Source organism: Carassius gibelio, chromosome A9 (assembly GCF_023724105.1).
Source record: "Carassius gibelio isolate Cgi1373 ecotype wild population from Czech Republic chromosome A9, carGib1.2-hapl.c, whole genome shotgun sequence".
NCBI lineage: Eukaryota > Metazoa > Chordata > Actinopteri > Cypriniformes > Cyprinidae > Carassius > Carassius gibelio.
The window spans coordinates 30546815-30574093 of NC_068379.1; the positions used below are offsets into that span (position 1 = coordinate 30546815).

A 27279-nucleotide genomic window follows, 5' to 3' on the forward strand; every position below is an offset into this window, starting at 1 on the left:
TTTTTTTTTTCCAGCCTGACTTTCAGCTCCTTAATTATTAATGAACACCCTTGTATGAGAACAGGTTATGCTCACCTGATGTACTGTTCCATCAATTTCCACTGGAATGATAAAGTCAGCATTGTTTACCGGCTGGGAAGAAAAAAAAATAAACAAAACTGAACAGTTGCAGTCAAAAGCACATATGTTCAATCTATATTGCAGGTGACTGGATCAATGACTGACAAGATGTTAGTGAACATGAAAGACCCAGCAGGTTCCAGTCATTAATTTAAAACACTGCCACAGACCCTGAGAGTGCTCTTTAGATAGGCCTCGTAACTCAATCTCAAATGTTAAGATAATCACGTTTATGTGTTATAGAGATGTCAGGACAGCGTGACCTACATTCACAGATGTGGCATGATGTAACATAAAGCTGTCTTGTGCTAAAAGATCACACTTGTTTTACTTCTGACTTTAAAAGGAAAAATTCATCACAAACATGAAAAAAGGCCATAAAATCTGCCATGTGACTTTGCAGTACATTCTCTGTCTTTTAAAACCTTGACGTTTTTGTGAAGAACAGACTGACATTGAAGTCATAAATTAATATCAGACAAATGTGTGCTGGTGTCAGGTTTTTTTTGGTCCTTTCGGAGTTAGTGGTTACTCTGAACTGTTGCTCGTTACAAAGTGTAATTCTCCTCTTGTGTTACACAGTAAGTAAAACAAGAGCAACGTATAGATTTAAAACATGAGTGGAAAATAATGACATTTCTAATAATGACATGTTCATTTTTGGATGACCTACTTTTAAACAAACAGCTTATATTTAATAAACTCAATATACTCAAAGTTCACTTTGAGTATATTAGAGTCATTAGAACAGTGTCGCTGCGAAAACTCCCAAGAAAACATTCCCTCTCTTCCTGGCTTTCCCAAATTGTGGACATAGCACATTAATGATGTAATGCATTAGGAGAAAAACATTCTTCCATAAGGAGTCAAACCAGGGAATGCCACATTTCTCCAGATAAGTGAATGCGTGTGTGTAAAAACAAACATTAAAGGTGCCATTAGACCAAAAGAAGCATACTGCACATTCTCTAGTCAACTTGATGGTTTCCTCCGGCTGAAATAAGCTTACTTGTATTTACACTGGCACAATCAGCAAAACATTCTGCACCACTGTCAATTTGTATTTTAAAAAAAACAAAGTATTTTATTGTTTTTCTACGAACATTTCCTGCACCCTCCCATCATCTGCCACTGGTTGGACAAACAGAAAGTCTGGTCTCAAACTAACGCCATTGGTTGAGTTTGCTGCTGGTCAGGCAGCTCAAACAAAAATGATAGCTTGATAGCATCAGAGAGCCACAGTTTATACCAAAGAATGTATAAAAGTATGGACGTAGTGTCCGTGATGTCACTGGCAGTTTTCTGAAGAGCATTTTTGAAACTAAAAGTGGGCGAAGCAGGCCACTCCATCTTGGCAGTGCGTCACTCCCGGATAATTGAAAATGGGCAAAAAGGTGGGATGCAGGTTGCTGAAGCCACGCCTACCTGTACACACTGACACCGACGGCAGTGTCCACAGCGGCAATCAACGTGTCACTCAAGTGGCCACGCCCTTAATTATGCAGAACTTTAAGGCTTTATATAATTTAAAGGGATTCCTCGTTAAAAAATTCACCCCACTCACAGATGTCATGAGAATATAGGGCAAAAAAGACCAAACTAATTTTTTGCACCAAGCTGTAAACGTTTTTTGCTATAAAGTTGGCCATTTTAACCTGGAGTCTATGGGATTGAATCCCTTTTGGAGCCAGCCTCTAGCGGCCAGTTGACGATTTACAGTTTATGTCACTTCCATGTTGGCTTCACGAGAGAAACCAGGAGATTGACGCTTGGTTTGTACACTTTTCAGAGTTGTCTATGCACATTAAAGGATAGTTAAATCAGAAATTTTACTCACATTACTCACCTTTACGTCAGACTCGGTGATACTTCGAACAAGGTTTTTGTCCATATAATCAAATGTTTTTGTCCATATAATCAAAGTCGGTGGTGCCCAAAGCAAACCAACACATGACCCAACTGACTATCATTGTATATACAAGAAACACTGAAACATTCTTCTAAATATTTCTTTTAAGTACAGCAGAAGAAAGCAAGTCTTACAGGTAAATAACAGAATTTTCCTTTTTAGGTAAACTATCCCTTCAAACCATCAAACAGGAGAACATCAGATAAATGACACTTCAGCTTTAAAGTTTGTGATGTGAATGCATGCAATGGTGTTAAATATCTATCTATAACATTTGAGTCAAGTGTATCCCATATCCATGAAGTGATTAGTTGGACTGCCAACAGCACATAGTTAATTCACACCCGCCGCCAGCAATAAAGTGATGGAAAAACAGGGCTCAACACATTGACTTACCTTGAATGAACTGTGGACTAGTGTTTCATCCAGATCAATGACTACACAGATCTTCCCTACATCTTTAGACTTTATCTGTGGAAGAAGTGGCTTGGTTGGGACCTGTAATAAACATTTAAAGGACACTGGTAAATAAGTAGCTAAGTTGTAATTTACAACAACAAGCTATTTAATATTATAGCTTCTTATGTCACAGACACTATCATGCAAATAAAGACTGAAATTGCATGTCAGCTATACAAAATTTATGTTTTGGATTTTTGCATCTTATATTATGTATTTTAGTCTGTTTGTAGACACGAAACCTAGTTGAATGGATAAAATGGGGTAGGGCTAGCTGGTGCGACGCATGTACTGCATGATGGGCAGTAAAATGTGTCAACTGGTAAAGATTTTATTTGAAATTCTATACGTTTGCCTGAGTATCTATTGAGAGAGAGGGTTCCTTCACGCAAAACACTAAGCATGATGTGTCCACAATTTCAAGAGAATTTAAAACAAATATACATTTTAACACTAATTTAACTGTTTGAGTTCTTTTGTTTTAACTCGGGTACCAGCCTATGTCACACTTTCATTTATTGTTCTGTGTAGAAAATGTAGAAAAATTAAATAGAAACAAATATTTTTAATATATTTCATTCATTGGAAGTCACCCTGTGGGTTAGGTTTTTCATTTGAGCACAGTAATTTCACTTTTGTTTTGTTGTTTTTTTGGGATTCAAATGGTTTTTCCATTGAACTTCAAGGGGAAAAAATTGAAAAAATAAATAATAAAATTATATTATATTATATTATATACATATATACACACACACACACACACACACACACACACACACATATACATATATACATATATATATATATATATATATATATATATATATATATATATATATATTAGTGCTGTCAAAATTAGCGCGTTAACGCATTCGATTAATTTGAAATATTTAACGCGTTAAAAAAAAATAACGCAATTAACGCGGTTGCAGTTTTTTTATTTCCAGTTGTGGCCTATGTGTGTTCAACGTGCAAAGAAATATGGATAAGACCAAGGAAGGACTTTTAGACGGAAAGTTTCAGTATAAAACTCTGCCGGATTACTCTTCAGTCTGCCACAAGAAACATTACTCTTCATTTAGTCTGCCACAAGAAACAGCAACATTAAAATCATGAACTCAAATGTCATTGTTTAAAAAAAAAAAAAAAAATGACTGTAACAGTGCGTAAATCAGACCTTTCTGTAACGCTAACGTTAATAAGCTTAAACGAAATAATTGTGTAGCGGAGTATTTTTTGTATACAGTGCCGCGAACTGTCAATCACTCCTGTACGCGTGCATCACTGTCCTCCTCAGCTGCAGCAACTTGCGCTCTCTCTCTCTCTTCATCAAGCTTTAAAACAAAAAGAGGACAAAAAGATCATATTGTCTTTGTGCATAGGCTATAGATTAATTAGATAAATGAATATCTAAATTTGTGCCTTGCCGTCTACGGTATTTTTTTAGAACTTAGAAAAAAGATGCTGCAGCCAATGAACAGCCAGCGGGGGCTGCAGGACGACTCAACCTCCGCAGACAGTTTTTAATGTTTATCAGACAATAAATACTCAAGATTTTGCTTTAGTATAACTCACAACGAGTTTCACACACCTTCTCCGGCCACGTTGAGTTGTTGACACTTAACAGAGGGAAAAGCGACACATGCGCTATTCACTTGTATAACTTAAGGGTGAATGGGTAATGTAGTTTCTGCTCTGGGTGGGATGAATTAGGAAGCTTGCATTGTGAAGGGCGCTCTGAAAATCGGCAGTGCAGGTAAAAGATTAAAACCACTGTTAAAACAGATGTCCAAATGAGCGTACCGGTATGCTACAAGCACGTTCTGGGCGCACGGAGAGGTGGCGGTACGCTCAAGAGCTATATTTGGAAGTGGCGGTACTGAGTACTGGTGCATACAGGCCCACTTAAAGCACTGGCAATGACTATACTTTGGAATTTTTTTGCAGTCCACTTAGAATTCAACATGGAAATCATTTTTGTTTTTTATTGGCATTGATTGTTTTGAAATTCAAATGGTACTTACATGCCTGTGTTTTTATTTCTGTAATAAATATGGCTTTCAAGCCAACAGTTAATTTGGAGGATATTGATGGTTTATTGCAGGTATGTTGTTTACATGAGAAAATCTGTGTTACAAGTTAAACAAAAATTCCAATAAACAATCATATTTTGAATTTAAATAGTTTCTTTGTCTTGAGTTTACATTAATTATTTACATTTTACATTTACATATCCAAAAAGTTTCAGTCTTTTAATTGCGATTAATCGCGATTAATCGCGATTAATTTTAAAAAATTGTGCGATTAATTAGTTAATTTTTTTTAATCGATTGACAGCACTAATATATATATATATATATATACAAATACATATATATATATATAAATACATATATACATATATATATATATATATATAAAAACCATAATATATACATACTACCCCTACTGGGGCTGGACTATTATTATTATTTTTTTTTAAGAAATCTCTTTTTTTAACTGTCTCCAAACTTTTGCACAGTAGTGCACAATTAACATTATGCAAATACACCATGATAAGACTTTGGTCGCAGAGCCTAACCAAACGGTGTATTAGTTATAGACATGAGTATCCATAAGGGGGCATAAGGTAGCTCTTTTAGCACTAGCATTCCATAAGCAGAGGAAGATCAAGTGACTTGCTGCAGCTTGGTTGGGATATCAAAGCTGCTGTCCAACCAATTTTTCATTGAAAAGTACACCGTGCACACACAGTCTGAAACAGACTCTGCCCTACGTTTACAGAACGAACATCTCAAGACCTGCAGGCTCTTCTGGATTCATTACCAAGTCGAAGAGTGTACAGATGACTCTGATTTAAATAACAGAACATAAGACATGGAATCAGATCCCAGGATGGCATCTTGTTTTAGTTCTGTTGCTACGGACTATATAATAATTAGAATCCCAAGCAAAAACAGATATGGCAAGAATGTCTGGCAACTCAAAACAGAACAGATTAACTGTGTTCTTTTGCAAACAAAATGTTTTGACTTTGAACGATCAAATTCATGCATAGACTTTTCAACTCCTTAATTCAATGAACAAGTGTCTCCCCTAAGAAAAGGTACCTGATCTCTGGGTGGAAGACAGAATTCACAATCACAGTCCTCTGGGTACTCTTCGTCTTCAGATACATCACTCTCCTCATAAGAATGACTCTGTTCACAGTTTTTTTGGTCGGACTTCAATAACGTGTCTTGCTCAGATGTTTCACTTCTTGCAACTTGATGTATAAGTTCCTCTAATTTTTCATTTTTCTGGTGCTGCTCAGACAGACCATCAGCTCCAGGAGGATCAAGAAGCCCACAGGGGTCTTTTGGCTCGGTGTTGGCCTCTTGCTGACCATCTGATACCCAAAGAGTGCCAGTCTCTGCTTTTGACTGCTCTCCAGAGGCAAATGAGACCAGCTGATCAGCAGTTGGGGTCTCTCTACCTTCGTCACGTTCCTCAGAACATCCCATAACATCCTCAAAGTCAAAAAGGTTTGTTTCATCATCTTCAGTAGTTTCAATCTCTCCACAACAAGGTCCATGAGCCCCCTCAGTTTCATCAAAGTCAGAGTTTATCTCCTTGAGTTCATCGATTTCAACCACAGAACTGAGATCTTGTATATTTTCTGTGTTCTCAGAAGTGTAATTTTCAGTTAAACCCTGACTGACCTCAGTTTCCAACAATGTACTTTCTTCAACAGGAGATTCTGAAGTTTCAGCTCCTTTAAATGTGTCCTTCACAGCACACAATCCTGTGGAATCATCAGATATACTGTCAAAAGCATTTTCAACCCCTTCTTTAAGTCCATAAGCTTGAACAGCAGCGACACAGGACCCTTGCACATCCATATCAACATGGGGTTCAATGACCTCTCCATTTTTGTGGCAAAGTTCATCAAACCTGCCCTCAGAATACAACAAGAAGCATTCATCCATAAAACCAGGCCCATAATCTTCAGTTTCATGGACCTCATCTGGTTTGGCACATTCATGGATCTGACCCAGGTCGAGTCCAATAGCTACAGCTTCAGCATAAGTTTTGCTGCTTTCTTTTCCTGTCACTTGTCGCTTGGAATCAATCTCACACACTTCTTCACAAGCACCTAACCTTTCCTGTGTATACATACTGTAGTTCTTCTCCTTACCTTCATCAGGGTACTCATCTGGCTGTAGAATTTGAATCAAGGACTCATCATCCTCCGTAAGATTGTCCTTATCACATGGTTGATCTAAGAAGATTTCAAACGATTCCGACTCAACAAAACTTTTGAATGATTCAGTTTCAGAGCTACCTTGACTTTTACCATCCATGCAGTCACCATACTCCTCCTCGCTTGATTCATCTGAAGAACCCGCTGCTGTGGTCGCTGTATCCAGGGAGATGACCACATTCGAGTGGTGTTCAAACTTAACCTCCTCATCATCAGCAAGTTGAAAAGATTGAGGAGTTTCATCATTACACAATTTCCCGGTCTCCATCTCATCACACTTTCTACATAGCTTCCTACATGTATCAAAAGCTTGAACTTCACGCTTGCAATCTACGACTTCAGGGATTTCTACCCCTCCATTTGACTCAAGGATTTCAGCAGCAAGACTTGAAGTCTCCTTATTATGCCTCAAAAGATCAGCAAGAAACCGAGAAAGCCAACGAGCTTCAAAGGTTTCCATTGATCCAGAAAACATGGCATCGGACTGAGATGGTTTCCTTACCTCAGTTCTGCTGCTATGATTAGCCAAATTTTCTTTGGTAACTTCAGGGATGTGAAAGACAGAGCTGTGTGTTCTTGAAGACTCTTCTGCAAGTCTGCTTTGATGTGGGCCCTCAGAATGGTCAGTGGGTACAGCGGGAGTGCATTGTCCACGCACATAACCTTTCTCAAAACTCATCCCACAGCTTGTGCATTGCTCTAAAACCTTAAAACATAGAGAGGATTCGCTTTGCTCAGAGAGTTTGTTACAGTCCTGATGCCCTTTAGTTGTGGAGTCAAAGGTCCAACTACAATCAAAGGTCTCCGGTGAACAAGTCCAATCATCTAGGCTGTTTAACAGAACTCTGTCATCAGCGGTGTCCATTTGCCCAGTAAGTTGTGTGTGCTCAAGGGACACACAGTGGTCAGATGGCTTACTTTTTATATAGTCCTGACACAGTTCAGTGGATTCAAAATGTGTGGCATGGTATTTCTCAAGCTTGTTTTGATTGTTAGGTTCAGACTGTTTAGATGTCTCGCAGTCTTCAGAATCTAGTTCAACTACACCATTTTGATCAGATATACTGTCTTCAGGACTGCTGTTTTCACACTGTTCCTGAAACCCTCCATCACATTCAGAAAGCATTTCATGATCTGAAGGATCTAATTGTGAGGACTCAACATCAACTTGTGGAAAAGAATCACAAAGATCTCTCTCCTTTACTAGTTCTGCATCATCTTGTGGTAAAGTTTCACAATCATCTAGGCTCATCTGGGACAAATTGATTTCTTCTGCATTATCAAGGTGCAAACAGTCTGGGCTAAACTTTACCGGTTCTGCATCATCTTGCAGAATAAACTCACAAAGGTCTGAGCTCATCTCCGATGAGTTTAACTGTACTGCATCATATTGTTTAAAAGAGTTACAATTACCTAGTCTCATCTCAGTTAAAATGATCTGTTCTGGATCATCTTGTTGAAAAGACTCACAATCATCTAGGCTCATCTCAGATAAAGTTAACTGTTCAGCATCATGTTCAGAAATCTCACTTTGATCACTTATCTCGAATGCAATGCTAAGTGCATTTTGGCTTATGTCAACCAAGTCAACTGAGGAACTGCTTATTTCAAAACACTCACTGTGCTCAGAGCAGCTGTCCAACAAAGAGCTGTATCCAGATGAACAAGACCGATATGAAAATTCACCATTGATTTGACCATTTTCAAAGCAAATCCCATCAGCTTCTTTCACCTCGATGGCACTTTGGTGTGCCGTGGATTCAAAAAGTGCTTCTTGTTCTGTGCTCAATTCTACAGCACGTTCCAAAGGCTGGTTTTCCTTTTTAGGATTTCTTTGTCCAGAGACCTCAGAATGGTCAAAGCATAGTTCAGCGGGCATGTTTACTTCAGAGTGCTTGCTTTTAAAAAAGGCAGAGGATTCCAAGTATTTAGTAATGTTGCTTTCGGCAAAAGACATCCGTTCTCCAAAACCCTGGCAAATGTCAGAAGAAGGGAAACACTCCAAACATTCTCCCATAAGTTTGCTTTCTCCAGAGAGTCTGCAAGGAGAGTCAGAGATCTACATTGGAAGAGGAGGCGCACAAGGCTGAAGGGGTTCGTTGAGCCCACAGCCTGCCTGAGACACCAGCAGCAATGTGCACGTTGACATGACAGAGGGGTTGAGACTCCACTGAACCCTGCACTCAGCCCGCCTTCAGGACACCTACCAATTTATTTTGGTGCTTCAGAGACGTGACAAATAACTCCTGGTGTATCAAATCACTATAAAAAGCTGAAGTAAGGCATAAATCTGAATCAGACACCTACAGCGTCTTGACACCTGATCTACTTGTAGTTGTTCACAGCCATGCTTTTTTCCCTGAATAATAAGTTAATTGGAATTATGAGTGGCAACAGTTTTTGTTTTTTTGTTTTTTTGCTGAAGAGTATTTAGGGTCTCTGGTACATGAATGCAAATGTGATTAATTTTCATCATGCTATATTCAACTCGTAAACAGGAAAAGAATTGCGCAAAAGCTAGCTTGAGGTTTTGGTTTCCTCACTATCATAGCTGATCATATGGCTCTCGGCCCATTAACCACGGGCTAGCCAGTATTCAGAAAACACTAGAGAGTACAGGGTGGGGAGGCAATGGGACATCAAAATAATAAGTTACCAAAACAGAAATAACACTTACTTTTGAGGTGGTTCCATTCTCTTCCACCAGCAGCGGGGCGTTGTTATTGACAGGCACGTGATCCGTTTCGTCATGACAAAGGCAGCAGAAGAGACTGTGGAAAATACCACGACTGCGGGGTTTCTTCGATGAGGATGCAGCATGTGGAGAGGCACCTGGGAAACGAGAAGCAATCATATCACACCAACAGCTACCCTGCTGTTCACCGTCAAATATCTTTGTATACATGATACACTTGTTATGAGATTACTGTATTCCTATGCATGTACAAATGATCGGTAATAACTGGTCTTATATTACATAAACACAGATGAGTGCAAACATCAGAATAAAACAAACGGACACAGAAACTTGCCAAAACGTTGCAAAAACATTTTTGTAATTATATATCGTAACTTAAATTAACACCAAATCCTAAGAATGTCTAAGTCACATTTTGAAATATTGATTAAAACAAGCAGTGTTCTTACAGTGTTGTAAAATCTTTCACTGAAAGCCTTTCCATAACTGCTTTTTTAACTGTATAGGATGAAACAACGATTTCTGAAAGGGTGGAGTGGAGCTTTTATTAATTGGAAACACATGTCACGCCCATGAGCTCCCCAAAACTTATTACAGAATCTAAAAATCAGCATACGCCATACAACACCAATGCTTTGGAGTCTGAAACATTTTGAGGGGGAAAAAAACTATTTTGCATACTTGTTCTGCACTAACTATTCAACCACTAAAAAATTATTAAATAGGCCTAGCACATATTGATTGTTCTTTGTATCTCTGCTAAGAATTCCTGAAGTATCTCACATTTTACTTTTTTTAATTTTCAACAGCCCATTATATGTCATAGAGGGTTGCAATAGGGTTCCTTCTGGCAAAGTGAGAAAAAAAACATTATATCAACTCTTAAGTTAACTGTAAGACTGCTCTGAAGTATTAAAAGAAAAGACGCATTTAATAATAAGTCAGTATTTCCAGAAAATATTTTTATTTGGCTTTAATACGGCAAGAATAAAAAAGGCAAATTGTTTAATTTCACGGGTCTTTAAATTATATCACACTTTTCTTTAAATAATATGAAAAAATGATCATATCATATATGATTTTTTTTTTTTCATGAAAATCGTGACTTACAGTTTTACCACAATTTTTGACATTATTTTAAATTTGTTACTAAAAAATAAGAACAAAGATAAACATAACAAACACATAATATACAAATAAAACAGTGTTTTATTTTTCAGGTACGGTAGGTATTAGGGATGTCAACGATTAATCGATGATCGATTAATTGTCGATAAGAGATGCAATCGATTAAGGCTATCGATGGTCGGTTAACCGATTCAATGTTGGGCTGCGTGCGGCTCATGCGCACTCAACACGTGCGAGCGGCTGTGAGTGACGGTGACGATATATAAAAGCATCATCATTCATTCACAATGTACAAATTAAGCTTTTAATGTGATTTAAACTTTAAAGTACATTAAAATAGAAACAACATAAAAGTTCTTCAACATTAAAAGCAATAGAAATGTAGTTACTAATCATTTCATCAGATAACTGTTTTATATCGTGCGCTTTGCAGGGCTGCGGGACACAGTGACAGGACAGGTAGTCCATTCATTCCTACAACTTGTTAATTCATTCCTACGAATTATTAATGTGGCAATTGTCCACGTTTCATTAATTTTGTTCCCTAAATAACCCATGATTTAAGTGGAATAAGGGAACAAATTAATAAATCGAACGAATTCTTAATTCATGAAATCTTTAATTTCCCTTCCCATGTTTACCACAGTAAGAGATGCGAAAACAGTTATTAAAAGCGAAAGATAATAAAATAAACCTGGGAAATTAGAGGGTTAGACTATGAAGATTTAGGAAAAGAAACGATGCCTAAATATACTGAATTTGTGGAAATTCGTGACCAACCGGCAAACCAGAACAAAGACGCGTAAATGAAGACTATGGGGTCCAAAAGCATGGTCGCGAGCTAACATTTTCCAGTTAACCTATTATTCCTCTAATAAACAAAGCTTTTATACCACACTTGTCATAATCAGATCTTATCATTTCTAAATAAATAATTGCTGGATTCAAAACAGCGATTAATAGGCGCTGTGACCGACACATTCCTGGAGCATTCACTGCTGTCACTAAACCGTGACGCCGAGCATCGTTCACAAGTTTCTGCATGGACCTGACTAGGGCACAGGTTCTAAGCCCTGGGACAAAATGGGATGCTTTAAGGAAAATTTATAGCCTACTAAGTAATAGGCCCAACATAAAAATAACAATTTGTTTTCATGTTTTTTTTTTTTTTTTAAATAGGCTATGCGAAATATATCCGACTTAAATAGGCTAATTAAGATAAACGGATTTAAAACAGAAGTGTGGGCGCTCCATAAGTTCACAAAAAAAAAAAAAAAAAAAAGGATGACAACGCATTCTGTTTGTTTGCTTTATTTTACAAGAGCACAAATCTTCTGTTTTTATTGTGAGTGTGCACAAATGAAAGTAAACACTTTTGCGGAAAATATATATATATTTTTTAATGTCTCGGCTGTTTCGATCGCCCCGGAGCCTGCTGCACACGTATATTCTAGCGATTCAAACTTACATCGCAGTCTGTTCATTATCAAAATAAAATGTCAACTAAACATTAAAAGGTTACACTGGTCAGTTTAAATAGACCGTAGTATACCGGTCCACTCTGCTGTTATGCCAAGGACGTTTTTGCTCATATGAAGAGGATCATCTTTTCCGTCTATATGCGAATGCGTGTTAAGTACAAGCCTAGTTTACATTATAAATAATAGTTTAACATTCAAATACATTGCGAATATGGAAACATTTCGATTTGTGCCGAATGAGACATGAGCAATAACCTCCAAATAAATCTAGCCAAAGCCGCGCTCGCTCATCCTCGTCTGCACGCATGCACTGTCACGATCTAATGCGCTGTATGCCGGATTTTTAAAAATCTGACATTTTCTAGGACAGAATCCAGCAGGATCAAATTAATGTGGACAACTGTGTTTTGGTGCAGCAGCGCCGATGTAGTTCACTTAATGTGCAGCGCAGTCACACGCGCTCCACATTTCGGATAATTTTATACAATAATGTCAGTTGAAAACATTGCAATTGTGCTTTAAAATACAACAACGAGCACCACAAAACCATTTAAAGAGGCGCGTTCAGCGTTCAGCGTGCGGGATTGGAAACTGTCAACAAAGTAAAATGACCTCAAAAGTATGGCGTGCTCTCTTCATTTTATCAAATGATCATAATCGCATCTATTCATTTTATAATCCTGCTACTAGCATTTTATTCAGACTAAAACCTCTTTAGTTCAAGTGAGAAAGCGTTTTGTGTGTGTGTGTGGCTTTTGCACATCCTGTCATACCGCTGACTGCGTGCCTGCAATAGACGCATTTTGCAGTATTATGGTTAACGATTAATCGATTAATTGATCGTTAATTTAAACGACGATCGATCATGGAAATAATCGAAATTTGACATCCCTAGTAGGTATATTTAGTTGTAGCAGTAAAGAAATGGAATGAATAAATATAAACTGTAATATAAACCAACCGTATTAAAGTTCTTAAGTCAAGAGCAGTGAGGGATTTTTATCTGTTTTTTGTTAACCATTGAAGGGATAGTTCACCCAAAAATGAAAATTATGTCATCATTTACTCACTCTCAAGTGGTTTTTAACCTGAATGAATTTCTTTCCTCTGTTGAACATAAAAGTTATTTTGGAGAATGTGGGCAACCTAACAGTTGCTGGTCCTCAGTGACTTTCATGGCGTTTTTTTTTTTTTTTTCCCCAGTTTGTTTACCCACATTCTTCAAAATATATTTTTTTTGTTCAGCAAAAATTTAATACAGGTTTGGGACCACATGAGAGTGCATAAATAATGATTTTTTTTTATATTTTAAATGACAAGTGGCAGCATGTTTACTACAATTAGCCTGCTGTCACTTTAAGACCTGCTCGCATCTAATATAGTACAGACACGTATTTGTTTTTCTCTCAACTGTGTACTTTTACTTTCGACATAACCAAGTGTTTATATGTAAAACTTGAGTGTTGAAAATATATAATCTCCTCTATATTTCAAGGGAATTGCTTTGCAAAGGGTATTATCATCATATTTGAGGGTTCTTGGCATCGAATAGTTTGAAAATCAGTGTTAGGGTACACAAACACAAAATGATTAGAAATGACTATGCCTGCTGTTTTCTAATAAGCAAGATATTTGTCACCAAATACAGCAGACAGAGACACAGTATCCGTGAATGGTGACACATAACAGGGAATCCACGTGATTATGGATCTATGTTGGGCTCAGGGCAACAGCACAGCCCTGGGCAACTTACAAGAGCGAACAACAGTGACGAAAGCTGGACTTTGCAAGACAAAATCTTTGACAAATGAGGCCAAGATGGCCAAGGCAGCTGTCAACAGGGAAGATTAGCAAGCCATTCAAAATTCAAACTTAAAGCTCATGTATCAAACCGAGCTGTAATAAACAAGTTAGTTAAAACATCCAGTACTTTTATTTAAATACCAAAAGCACATTATTGTAACCGTAAACGAATGTGATCAGAATCTAAAGGCTGAGTTTTCGTTTTAAATTTAGAGTAGCCTATTAGATTTATCTTCAATTTCGATGTGTCCTTTAACATAAAAGTTGCCCTTAAAACCAAACTTAACCCAAAGAACATATATGCCGTGAGCTGCCAGCCCATCATCAGGATATAAAACACGTCTCTTGACCTTCAAACATAAGATATACATCGACTTGTCAACGATGCCACACACACGCTAACCGTGCAAGTGACCCCCTGTAAATATCCAGAGAATCTGACAGGTCATAATAGTGATACATGGCTAAGCGAGCACACCTGCATCCCGGCACAGGACGGGAGAGTGACAGATTTACAAAAGTGAAAAAAAGGGCAGGTGAAGAAACTGCATCCATCGCTTCACGCTGACTCCAATGATATTATACATCAGAGTACTTAAAATAGCACACGCGGGCAGCTGTTGACAGTGGTTAGTGATGGCATTCTACACAAATATAGACCACACCATAAACGGAATCGCAAAACAAAACTTTGTTGTGTTCCCAGCGCAGGGACGGGAGGGAATGGCTCAACCATATGTTTATCTCATGCTGTACATACGATACCTTGATGGACACTTTGATGAAAGACCGAAAAGCTGTAACCTATTAGCTTGAAGCAACAAACCCCAACTTGTAAACAGAAAAAGACCAAACAGATCTGGCAGAGACAATTATAAGGAAAACTTGACTCCTTGGCGTTCTATAATGAGACTGATAATTAGGCTTCAACTTTTTCACCCCAGCCAGTTTAGTTTCTGTCCACATACTTGAGGGTGGCTTGTCTGGGTCCCAGAGGGTCCCCCCATGCTATTCCAACCCCGACGGACAGAGGCCACTAAGTGACTGACTTTACGTTGGTGACATGCAATCCTACTTTATGAACTCGCAACTTGTTTCATGCCACCCCTCGATGAAGAAGGGAAGCTAATTTAGGTGACATTGCACATACTTTGCAGGAGTCCAATGAAGGGATCTAGACTAACTTAAAAAAACTTTAACTTTTGTCCAATTAAATGCACACTTAAAATCAATAATTTAAGATTACTACAACAATATACACAACAACGTTACAAGGGAAAACAGTGACTTTTTCATACAACCAAGGATCATTATATTTTACACAGATAGAAAAGTCCATAATTTATGAATTATAGTTTGCATATACTGTGGTATCTATACTGTGGTATTGTTACTGCATCTAAGTATCATGTTATATATATATTACAACATGAAATACCACAGTATTATCATGGTATGTCCAAATTAGTACTGAAACAATACCATAAAACTTTCTTGATGGTTTCTTGAAAGCAAACATTGGTTGTGGAAAAAATAATGTGTAAAGCTGTGTATATATAATATATATATATATATATATATATATATATATATATATATATATATATATATATATATATATATATATATATATATATATATATATATATATATATATATATATATTTAAAAAGCAGTAAAAAAAAAAGTTATAGAAAATTATGAGAGGGTCCCTGAAATAATGTATAATCAATTTTTCAGCTTGAAATTTACACTAATGTTCAACGGTTTAGGCTATTGATTTTCTTTTGTATGTGTTTGAAAAAAGGTGCATTTATTTGGCCAAATACAGTACTGTAAATATTAACTGTGATGGTGAGATCAGATCTCCATGTGGAGCACCGGCTGTTGTCAGACTGCTTGTGCATTCAAAAATATCACTAGATTATAATTAAAATTAATGGCAAAATGAATGTTTGCAAATGTAAACTTATATTTTCTACTGACACACTACTGCAAAAGATATAAATAACTGGCGGAACGCCATCCTTTGGGGTGAAAATACTAACATGCCTAAGACTTTTGCACAGTAGTGCATGTATAAAGTAAGTGTAATTAAATTAAGTATATTTAAATAAGTATAATAATATAAAGTATGCATTTTTATGTGTTAAGGGCTAGATTTTCGCTGGAGGAAACAGCTGTGGTGTGACGAGCGGTGACAAGCGAAAACTTTACAGTAGATGAGAGACCTACTGCTCCCTCATAACCTTTTGTAAACCGTATTTATGACAAAGAACTGCACAGATACAGATATTCTAACAATCTACTGATAAACACACCTTGTGTCCCTTTTTTCTTTTTTTTTAGTCCGCTTGCGCCGCTTCACCACGGTCTGCGGACTGAAAGACGAGGAGGAGACAGGTCTGCCGCCATTTTTATATGAAATTTAAGGGACTGACTCTGAGGCGATCACAAATTTGTGTGTAGTTCATGGAGCTAAATGCTACAGCCCACTAAAAAAATCAGAGGGACGCCCAAGCTTCTTGTGTACATTTCAGAGAACCAGGACAAATATTTCAACCGATCGCTCAGGCATTTAAGATGCACCGAAATCTACGCTCTGATTTGGCTTGATGCATACCTGTTCCATAGGTACCCAAACCCTACTAAAAGGGGTCAAACCCACTCACTGCCTAATGGCAAAGTAGTCAGTACTAAAAAGGCAACACAAGACAAACAGAGCAGATCTTCAAATGACAGTCTTGCCGAGCATGAGAATCCCTCCGGAGGCCCCAGTGAACTCACTCACTCTCCCTCCCTGTCTCCCTCTTGCACACACTCACGGGAATGCAGCCATATCTCTGGCCCATAACTCTGCTGCACTGTGCCCGGTCAAACCAAAATAGGAACAGGAAGTGTGAGGAAGTGAAGTAAGAGCCACCACAAGGCAATGGAAGGCCCACACTGACTCTTCATTGTGTCCCGCCTCTGACTTCCATCAGGCAGATCATGTTCTATGAGCAAACAAAACAGGCAAAGAACAGCGAAGGCTTGGAACACCATGCAGACATAATCCACAATGCCGTGCAGACAGGGAGGGATTCCGATCACTGACCACATCCACTGACCCAATTTGCTTGGACCATAATTCCTTCCAAGACAGGAAATAACAAAAAGGCTTTTGAAATATTAGGAATATTTGGCATATGCAAGCAGACTTGTCAATTCAGCCTAGGCAGCTGTCAATCCCAAACATGGACAAATAGGGCACAGCTTTGAAGATTGGCCTTTCTAAAAATACAGTACTATAACAAAGTGGCGAACAGGTGCTTGGTCTCTGTGCCGAAAATTTATCCAATGGTTCTGGACAATGTCTTGGCACGTTTTTAACAGGACCACGCCAAAACATAAGCCTTTTTAAACAACACCATCCAGTGACAGATCTTCTATGTCAGTGCATTAATCAGTGCACCTATATTAATCCAGATACTGAAATGTTCCTTTGCTCAAAGACCAAGCTGTTAAGAATATGATTATTGAATTATGCAAGCAGTCTGGGTGTTGTATGGCTAGACGCAACACGTTAGAGTCAGAGTTTAGTCTAACTCCAGTATCCAGGAAAAGACTTCAGCCATGCACTGATTTTAAGGATTTTTTTTTTTTAGATGCATAACTTGCACTCGTTCCCTGTGAAGTTACACTGTTTTATGCAACTTTCCTTCCACTTTTATTATTATTATTTATTTTACTGAAATAAAGTGCATTGAAAATTCCATTCAACAGTAAAAAATCATGATAGCAATGTCAAGGTCATGGGTTTGATTCCCAGAAATTACATGAACTGATTAAATGCAGACCTTGGTGCAATGTAAGGTGCTTTGGATGAACCGTTTTGGAGAATTTGATGTTTCCCCATTCAAAGAGATAGAAGCTGCACTTGGATGCCCGAGAGGCATTTCAAAGATGGCCACCAAGTGACATGACATGTCTTAAAGAGACTTTGATTTTATCATTCTTATGCTGCCAGAAAGAGATAGGAAAATTTAGTTTTCCTGCAAAATCTAATTAATTCAAAAACCAGCTTAAAGGGGGTCGCACACCAGACGAGAAGCACAACGCCGCATCGTGCCACGTCTTTAAAATTCGAACACATTATTCTCTATAGCCCCTTTCACACTGCACGTCGGACCCGCAATATTTCCGGAACATTGCCTGGTCGCCTTCTGTGTGAAAGCAACCACGTCCCGGAATTGATTACCGAATCGAACCCGGGTCGGGGACCTAGTAACATTGCGGTAATCGATCCGGAACGAGCGCTGTGTGAACAAAAGCCAGATCTAATTCCGTATCGAAGTGATGACGCGTGTTATCGCGCGACTCTTTTACCAGCTGTTTTGAAGGAAGATCAACATTCGCGACGAAAACATATGTGCAAACTGTAATGAAGCAGAGATCAGTTAGTTCCTCGCTTTCCGCGCTGACGCCAAGATCGTTTGCTTGCTTCAGTTAAAGTATAACGTGCCAAGCGTTGTCGACTCGTACATTACACGTCACGCGCTGATGACACGTGTCGTTACGGGATCTTCAAGGGTTGTGTGTGAAAGCACGCACATATACCGGGTCATCACTGGCAGTGTGAAAGTGCCAAATCTAGCGACCAGGGAACAATTACAGGAACACTTTACCCCTGTATTTGCCGGAATGGCAGTGTGAAAGGGGCTTATGAGTGTACACACACCGGCGGCGCCATTCGCCGTCTGTCCGCGGCGCCCAGCTAAATATTAAAGTATTGGCCTGTGTAACAAAGCTTTTATCAATTCAAATCATATATTTAAAATAATAATAATAGATTAAGTTAAAACTCACCCATCTTGCTGCGAAATTGAGCTCACGCATATATAATGTGCGCGTCCGGTGTGCGATTCCTCGAGTTGTCACATGTGGCGCGACGCAACGCGGCGCTTCTTGTCTGGTGTGCGACCGCCTTAATGAGCAGTTTTACTAACAAGCTTTATTCTTCATCAACAACATAAACAACTTTTGTTTGACAAGCTACATCCTTCAAGGTTGGAGCCTTTCTGTGACTTTGGTTAGACACGTACTCATAACCAGGACATAAAGCGATCTATAACAAAGCAATAGTGACACATAGTACACATTTTTTACTCCAATAAATAGGGCTGGACAAAAAAACAAAAAAAAAATTGATTAATTGTTATTTTAAATGACATCGATTCAATATCAAAAGGGAGGGGAAGTCGTGGCCTGGTGTGTGCACTTTGGATGGGTTAAAGGCAGAGCACGAATTCTGAGAATGGGTCACCATACTTGGTTGTATGTCACTTCACTTAAAAAGCAATGAATCAATCTTTTCCGGTATTTATTTCAGCAAACATTTAAGCCGTTGTTAACTGAAAAGATGCGCAAATCCACTTCATTTTCAGCGTTTATTTGCGCATCTTCTCAGTTAACAGCTGCTCTATGTGAAATCACGCACCTGAGGGAATTTACAGCTCATTAGAGAACAGGCTTTACTGACGAGATGTGAATTAACGATCGGCCAATCGTGATCAGAGCAGCCCTAGTATAACATTAAAATATTATTACATGCCTGCACGTTTTATATTTTTATATTTTATTTTAGACCATTCCTGATGATTTGAGAAGGCTAAATTGATCAAACATAGGCCATGATCAGCTCACTCTCTGTGCTGGCCACTTGGTAGTTACTTAAAAAACTATTTTTGTGATGGTCCTTTAATTCTTAGATATTTAAGACGCAATGTTTTCAGTTTATTGATGATCTGACTCCTGTGAATGCATTGCTCTCGGAGACAATGGTTAGTTATTTTATCATACGTTACTGCATCACCAACATTTCCTCTCAGATGACGACAAATGTCTTAACTCGCCCAGATTAGGAGAAGCGCTTTAATTTCGCAGTTGCTCCAATTGGATGACATTTCTTTTATTTTCATAAACAGTGATGGAATGCGTCACATTGTTATGATTGGCCTAGAGTAGACATCTTACGTCACCGCGTTCTGAACTCGTACGTGCTCATACCGGTAATTATCCTTCTGCATTCACACACAGCAGAATTCTGGCAATTTACTGGTAATGTTACAACTTCTCATACCGGTAAATTGCTGGATTGAATTTACCAGTATTTTTTTAAAGATTGTGTTCACACATTATCTCTTTGGGGCAATTTAACGGTAATTTCCGGAAAAGTCTGTATGTGTGAAAGGGCTTATTGTAACAACAATGCTACTACCACTACTATTAATAAATATGAATTAATCTTTATTTTTAAAATAAATAATCACATTTGTTTTCTTTTTAATATTAACAGTAAACCTCTGTTGTGCAGCACTGTTTGCCAAAAGATAAAAGGGTTTTTCATCTGATTAGGGTAAATTAAATTGTTTTATCGCTTCATCTGATTACCAAAAAAAATAAGAACATTTTATAGTGCCCTATTATGGTTTAAAAAATAATAATAAAAGGTTTAAAAAACAGGCCAGTGGCTATTAATTTCTTTTTATAAATTCACCATTTGTAAACTTTAAAGCACTAGTAAGAATGAGCTGAAAATTTTAAACCTATCAGCAATTTTTTTGCATTATGCCATTATTTTGGAAAAAGTAAAAATTTAGGGAAATAATCTGTGAAGGCCAAAAAAAAAATCTTACTGTTGTGCTTTACAAACTGAATAACATGCTCCATTACAACATACTATGAATAACACCAATTTGCTTCCACCATGATTGTTCAAGAATGACTTCTGAGTTTGAAATGTGTTCAAAAACATCCAGAGTTTCCTACTGGTAATTATGACTTTGCAGTGGCATTCAAGAGTCCAAAACTTGTGACCACAACCATTACGACATGACCTCAAAGCAGTAGCATTGTCTGCTAAATTGGGAGTATAGATTCTCAAAACAAGATAATCCAGGGATTCCTCGTAAGCATCAGGGTATGGTGAAACAAGCCATACATGAAGAACTGAACGATGCTGCTGGACTCACACATGATGGTGGGCTCTTTCATGTTTACAGTACATGCCAGGGCACTAATTGGGTTACTTTGATGTGGTCCGACTTGCTTATCTCCCTTTCAGAACAAACATAGCCGAATAAAAGCCGATTAAAATGAAACACTGGACTGAAGGCCGAATGTCAAACATGTTTTTTTGCATTTTTCCTCCTTGTAAGCCTATTTTTAGGGGTTCACAACATTTATCCATTATTTTGATTTCAAATCCAAACATTGTCATTAAAAATACTTTTTCAGCATTGCAATTTTTTTTTACAGTACAGTAACATGTTACAGTAATGTTACAACACGATATAAGCAATATATTCAATGCTTTTTACTTTTGCATTTACTTCTAGACTAATAAATTCATTTGCTCAAGCAATTGTTAAAACATTTAATCTACCTTTCTAACATCATAAACTTAACATTGACAGAAATAGTCAGCTCTACTGCCTTTTCTTTTGCACTTAAATCTTTATTACAAGCAATCCTGTGGTTCAAGAACTTGGTTTTCCTACCTCCAAGAGTGCCATCTATTATTGCCTTCTTTATATAAAAGTGCTCTTTCCCTTTAAACCTAGCCAAAAAGCCATGTGTTGATTGTGAAACACAGTAGAATTTAATTAAATGCATGTATTGTGTAATTACTACATTTTCGTGTCAATCCATGTTCATATTTACTGAAAACAATACACTGTTACTTTAATTTAGCGCTTGCAGCACAGCAAAAAAATACTGTACTGTAGCCATGTGCATGGTGAACATTTTAATCCATTAACATGAGCGCGGACAAAATACACACCACATATGCACTGCAAACATGTGTGTACGCCGCGAGTGTGCATGAGCAGGTCTCCAGGAGAGTGCGCAAGCACTGAATGGTAAAACACTGGGATGAATTTAAAAGAAATGCAATTTATAAACTTTAGTGATGAAATGACACTCCCTTGACTGTGCAAGTGACAATTTCCTGTGTCAACTGTGCAGCTCGCTTACAGACAGACGCGATGCGTGGTGATCTGAAACCATTTGAGCATTTTGAGAGAAAGAGTGAGTGATTCACGCTCGCTTTTTATAAAATTATGTCTCATACAAGGTTTTCAAATTACTTAAGTTATTTAATGAAAAAATATAAAGGTGAGTACCTTCAGCATTATAATTATTTGAACCACGCCGGACAGAGACTGAGACAGCGCTGCTGTAGGCCATGCAAAAACACTGACGGCAGCGTCATCAGATTGAGACTTTTTTTGAGATCGGCCTTTTAGGGACCGCCAATCAATCATCCCAATGTGATTATCGGCCGATAGTGATCGGTAGCACCCCTACCTATTTTGCCTTTTTTTTTTTCACCACTGCATAAGTGAAATAGCTAAAATGTGCTTTTTTTCTGTTTTGTCCTGCTTGTCAAATAAATAAATAAATCAATTACAAAACAACAATTTATTTACTTAATTAACATTTTTTCAACATTTTAGCAGACATTATACCAACAAAGCACAATTTAACTTAGTAAAATAAAATGTTTTACCCATTTGTGAGACTTGAATCAGCCATGTTTTTACTGTACAAATAAAGGCAGCCTTGCTGATCAGAAGAGAATTATTTTAAAACATTTGAATGTTTAATGTTAAGGTTATAATTTATTAATAGAGCTGATGTATGGTAATTATCATTATTATCATTAATTATGGTCTTACTTATTTTATTTTATTTTACAGAACAATAAAATGACAATACTAACATTTATGAATGTCGATGGAATGCTTTTTCTCTGCTTTTATTTTGGCACAAGCCCACAGGAAGATCTCAGTGCTTGTTGAATACAGCATGCAGATTTATAAGTTATGAATTTGGGAAGATGTTTATCGCACATATCATATTGTCACATGCCTTTAAAAAAAATTCACAAAAATGCTACTAAGCAACTGATGGGTAACAAGTTCGGTGCAGATTTTCCTCTCGCTGTGACCTTAAACCCTGGTGCCACGAGCTTATGCAGCGCTGTCAGAATACATGCAATTTGTACGTGCATTAGAAAATATAACATTCTGCATTTTATTTACTGATCATTCTAGGCCATTTCGCGAATTCAATCATTATACAGTAGCCTAAGCACCAGCATCAGCCACCTCTTCTTCTAATTAGATTAGATTTAACTTTATTGTCATTGCACATGTAAGGTACAAGGCAACGAAATGCAGTTAGCATCTAACCAGAAGTGCAATAAGCAGTAAGTACAGAATATACAAGGTCTACAATATCTACAATAACTATACAGATAAGGCAGTATTATGAACATAATTTAGATTTTAAGTACTATCAGCATGATACATACAGATAGGTGTACTATGAACATACTATACAGATGGATTATGTAAAAGTGTATGTACACTATGCAGAAACTATGAACATATGAACATAATTTTCACTAGTGCAATGGACAGTAAAGTGCATTGAAAATATTTCAATGTGCAGATGGATTACTCAGTATTCCTGGATGAACAGACAGTAGTGCAAGTAATAAGTTTACTGTTGTAAATAAATAAATCAGATGTAGTGAAGAGGAGGGTGAGGAGTCTGTCTGTGTGTGTGTGTGTGTGTGTGTGGTGTTGGGGGGTCAGAGGGCAGAGTTCAGCAAGGAGACAGCTGTAGGGAAAAAGCTGTTCTTTCTTTTGGTCATTGTCCGGAGGCTCCTGCAGCGCCTCCTGGAGGGCAGGAGGTTAAACAGTCTGTGGTCGGGGTGAGAGGAGTCCTTGAGAATGCTGAGAGCTCGACGTAGACAGCGTTTCCTCTGGATTAATAGCAGGAAGTGTTGTCTCTGTGATGCGTTGGGCAGTTTTCACCACCCACTGCAGTGCCTTGTGGTCAGCAACTGAGCAGTTCAAATCAGAGACGTGATGCAGCACTAAACAGCCTCTCGCTGTCGGTGCTTTGTGCTTGTAATTATTTTTGCGTCTTTCTCTGATTAGTGTCTCTATTTGATCGCATTAGTCATCAATGTCAATCAATGTCTTGATTTTCTGACAAACTGTTCAATAGTCAATTTTTGGTATCTCCTGACCTGTAGGTAGCGCTGTTCCAAACTTTGGCATGTACCCTCAGATAATGGTGCTGATGAAGTGTACCAAGTTTCATTTCAATGATAAATGTTAGGCCGACATACAGCCTCTGAATCCATTTTAAGTGGACATTGTTAAGTTTGTGACACCATAACTTTTGAACTAGGATTAAAACCTAAATTCTGCTCAGTAATTCCTATGCAGCTCAGTCCACAGATCATCTGAGCCTATTTCTGTAAGATCTTTCATAATGGTTTCTACTGCAATAAGCGGAGTCTTGGTATAAGCTATTGAATATGAGGTAAGTTTCATTTTTCTACAATATATGGTACAATAAATATAACCTTTTGAAAAATTAAGTGCTCAATGCCCAGTGAAATCTAGAAATGTAGACAATGTTTTTTTATCCCCCAATATTTTTCCATATCCATCATTGTGCATGTACTCACAGTCCAAACGGTTTCCTGATGTTGACTACATTCAAATATAACACCACACTGGTCAATTTTTTCTCAACTTTTTTCCAAGACGGATTGTTGCTTTTAGTCTAATACTGCCGAAAACATTGCTCGGAAAAATCACTGGTTTTGTGAGAGATGTTCAGAGTTTAAAGAGTGACTCTGAAACTTAATATCACACATGGCTGTACAGTCAGTACATGCTTTTGATGCCTTTTCAACCACGTCATACTTTGCCTTACAAAACAATCTGTTTCGCTTAACATTCATTGGGGCAACTGGAGATTTAACTACCTAGTTCTGCAACATTCTCTAGGCACGTCACAAAGACTTGCCACTTTTTCAACTATAAAATACACCTTCCTTAATATTCCAGTTTCTTCAACAGGAGATTTTTTTTTATTTGAGCACAAATAACTAATATATAAAAATGAATTTCTAAGACAGATGAAAAGGGTCTGTGCACTGTACTGAACCTGCGACAGGGAGTGGTTTTCATCAAATCTCTAACAAAAACACCGGTCTGTAAACCATCTTCATCTCTATGTGTGCAAGAGAGGAAAAGGAGTGCTGATGAAAAACACAGCGGTTGGAAAAACAAGCAGCGAGGCTGACTGCTATGACAGAAGATCCTCCCTGGCTCTTACTGTAGTCGTCATCATTTAGAAAGCATGCTTGTGTTCATTCAAACGCATTCATAACGTTGCTGAAACATTTCCGCTTTATTTTTTTAAAGCATAAGAAACTCCGTAACTCTACAAAGCTTAATACAAAAAGTAACAACGTTAGTGTAAATCACAAGCAAAACTAAAAGCAGCACTACATCGCTAGTGTGGCAAAGTATCTCCTTTAACGTTTCAAATACGTTTTGTGAAAATTTCAAAATATGGGTGAAATACTGTTCCATCATCATTCAGCATAAAAAATTTTTATAAATAAAAATATTTAAAAATAAAAAAAAAACTTCTAACCTGTGAAAATGTAATCATGCTAAATCATGGTAAAAAAAATTGAAGCATAGTTATTTTTTGCTCTGAAAAAAAAAAAACAATTAAACTGAACACATTCTAATGTAAGAAAAGAAAAATAAAGCCGTGTTAACAGCACAAGGGATTATAATAAGGAATCAAAATGAATATAAAAAAAAATCAATTCTCAATTAATAATTACTGATTATACCAAATCCTAGTTTAATAAATGTTTTTTTTTTGTTTGTTTTGTTTTGTTTTTAATAAAAAAAAAAACATACACACACACATACACACTATCAGAAAAAGCTACAGGAGACCTTTTTGTCCCTAAAAAGTTGCTGTAGCCATTATATTTTACTGAAAAGTATAATAATTGATTAAATAGTCCCTTTTCATCTAAACTTTGACCTGCAAATAGACCTAACTGCTTACTGTGACATCGTGATCTATGACCTTTCGATAATTTCATCAGGCAAAAAGTCTGGACAGCCCACTGAATTTATTTTGTTTGATCTTAAAAACTTGTCATCTAAAGTCTTAAATGCTTTAAGTTAGACTTACAAAATTCTACCACTTCCCTTTTCGTCATTTCATAATTTTGATGACTTTAATGCAAATTTAAAACAAAATAAAAACATAGTAGAGTCCAAGTATTTCCATAATAAACATTTTTTTCACATTAATAATGACTACAACTTTGCCAGGTTAGTGCAACAAAAAGAACGAGATAAGACAAGGGAGGCTAGCAGTCTGCATTTCCCAAAAATGACTATGGGATGCGATCTTATCTCATGATAATCCGTCACCGGAGTCATTTGCTAGGAGTTTCGTGCACACATAAACATAAAATGACATGTGACGATCATGTACCAAAGCACACACTACAAAGTAAACAACAAGAACAGCCTTCCCTTAAACGTCAGTGACGAGTGTCATCGTGGACACGCCCCCTCCACTTCAAAGCCTTCACTTACAGAAAAAAATAAAAGTTGTTTTCCCATTAAACTCGAATTTATGGAATGCAGATTAAGTCGTGTGATAGATCTGCACCTATACAGTCTAAGATCTGAACTGTATTATTATAATAAATAGAACTGATGCTGATCCTCAAGATGCATCAACTGTCAACAGCCTTCAGAAAGTGGTTAACACATGTTTTTGAAGTGTTTTGATGAGCGGAAATATGTGAGTGTACACTAAGTTTTCCATAAAATCCAGTCTATGCGGTTTTATTTTTACGGAATTAAACTCTGTATGAAGCGTCCGCTCGCTCCAAGCGTTAATAAGTTTGACATGTGCCCTCTCCAAACTTTCTCTGTAACTTACTCACCTCCGTCCCGTAAAGGAGCACTGGCTTCTTCATCTCTGCTCACTTGCGTTATGATCGAGGAGGACGGGTGGTCCATGGGATCCGTAAAGCCAGTAAAATCGCAACTTGAAAGGGGTTTCCGTATTAAAATCTTTCCGTTGGCTACAATTGAATTGAAAAAAAAAATCTCCCTTCAAATGCCCCCGAAAATCCAACAGGCTTTTACCGCTTAAGAATATTCATAATGCGACACCATACAATGCTGAATGTGATATCTATTCTTTTATAAGTTAGACGACAAAATACAAATAATTATGAAAAAAGTTTAAGTTCCTAGATGCTAACTTTTCACAACATGGAGATCGGCTCTGCTCTCAATTTCAACATACAAACATGGAACTCGACGGTTTCAAGGTACCCTTCGTCTTAAAGGGGCAACGACAACTCAGGCAAGACCGATTTATACGAGCCACTTTTTTAAGTTTGTGAATGCGGAATATGAATATGTTACGAATCTGAAGAAAAACAAGTGTATTTACCAGTGCATGTAAATATATCTATTTTAGTACCTGTTCAAATGTAACATTTAACAAGAAAGGTGGCTTCACAAAGCAA

General features: G+C 37.4%; 1 protein-coding gene across 2 annotated transcripts in view; it reads right to left on the reverse strand.

The window, feature by feature from the left end:
• Positions 1-27074, reverse strand: part of LOC128020140 (carboxy-terminal domain RNA polymerase II polypeptide A small phosphatase 1) — a 34341-nt gene extending 7267 nt beyond the window's left edge. The window contains exons 1-4 of one of the 2 annotated variants that reach the window (XM_052606787.1): positions 26686-27074; positions 9409-9563; positions 2426-2527; positions 76-132 (exon numbers count right to left, since the gene is read on the reverse strand). In XM_052606787.1, the coding sequence (XP_052462747.1) occupies positions 76-132; positions 2426-2527; positions 9409-9563; positions 26686-26761 (390 nt within the window). In that variant the 5' untranslated portion in view covers positions 26762-27074. Of the gene's footprint in view, positions 1-75; positions 133-2425; positions 2528-5598; positions 9136-9408; positions 9564-26685 lie in introns of those variants that run through there. The other variant, XM_052606786.1, reaches the window with a different exon arrangement.
• Positions 27075-27279: the final 205 nt, after the last annotated feature.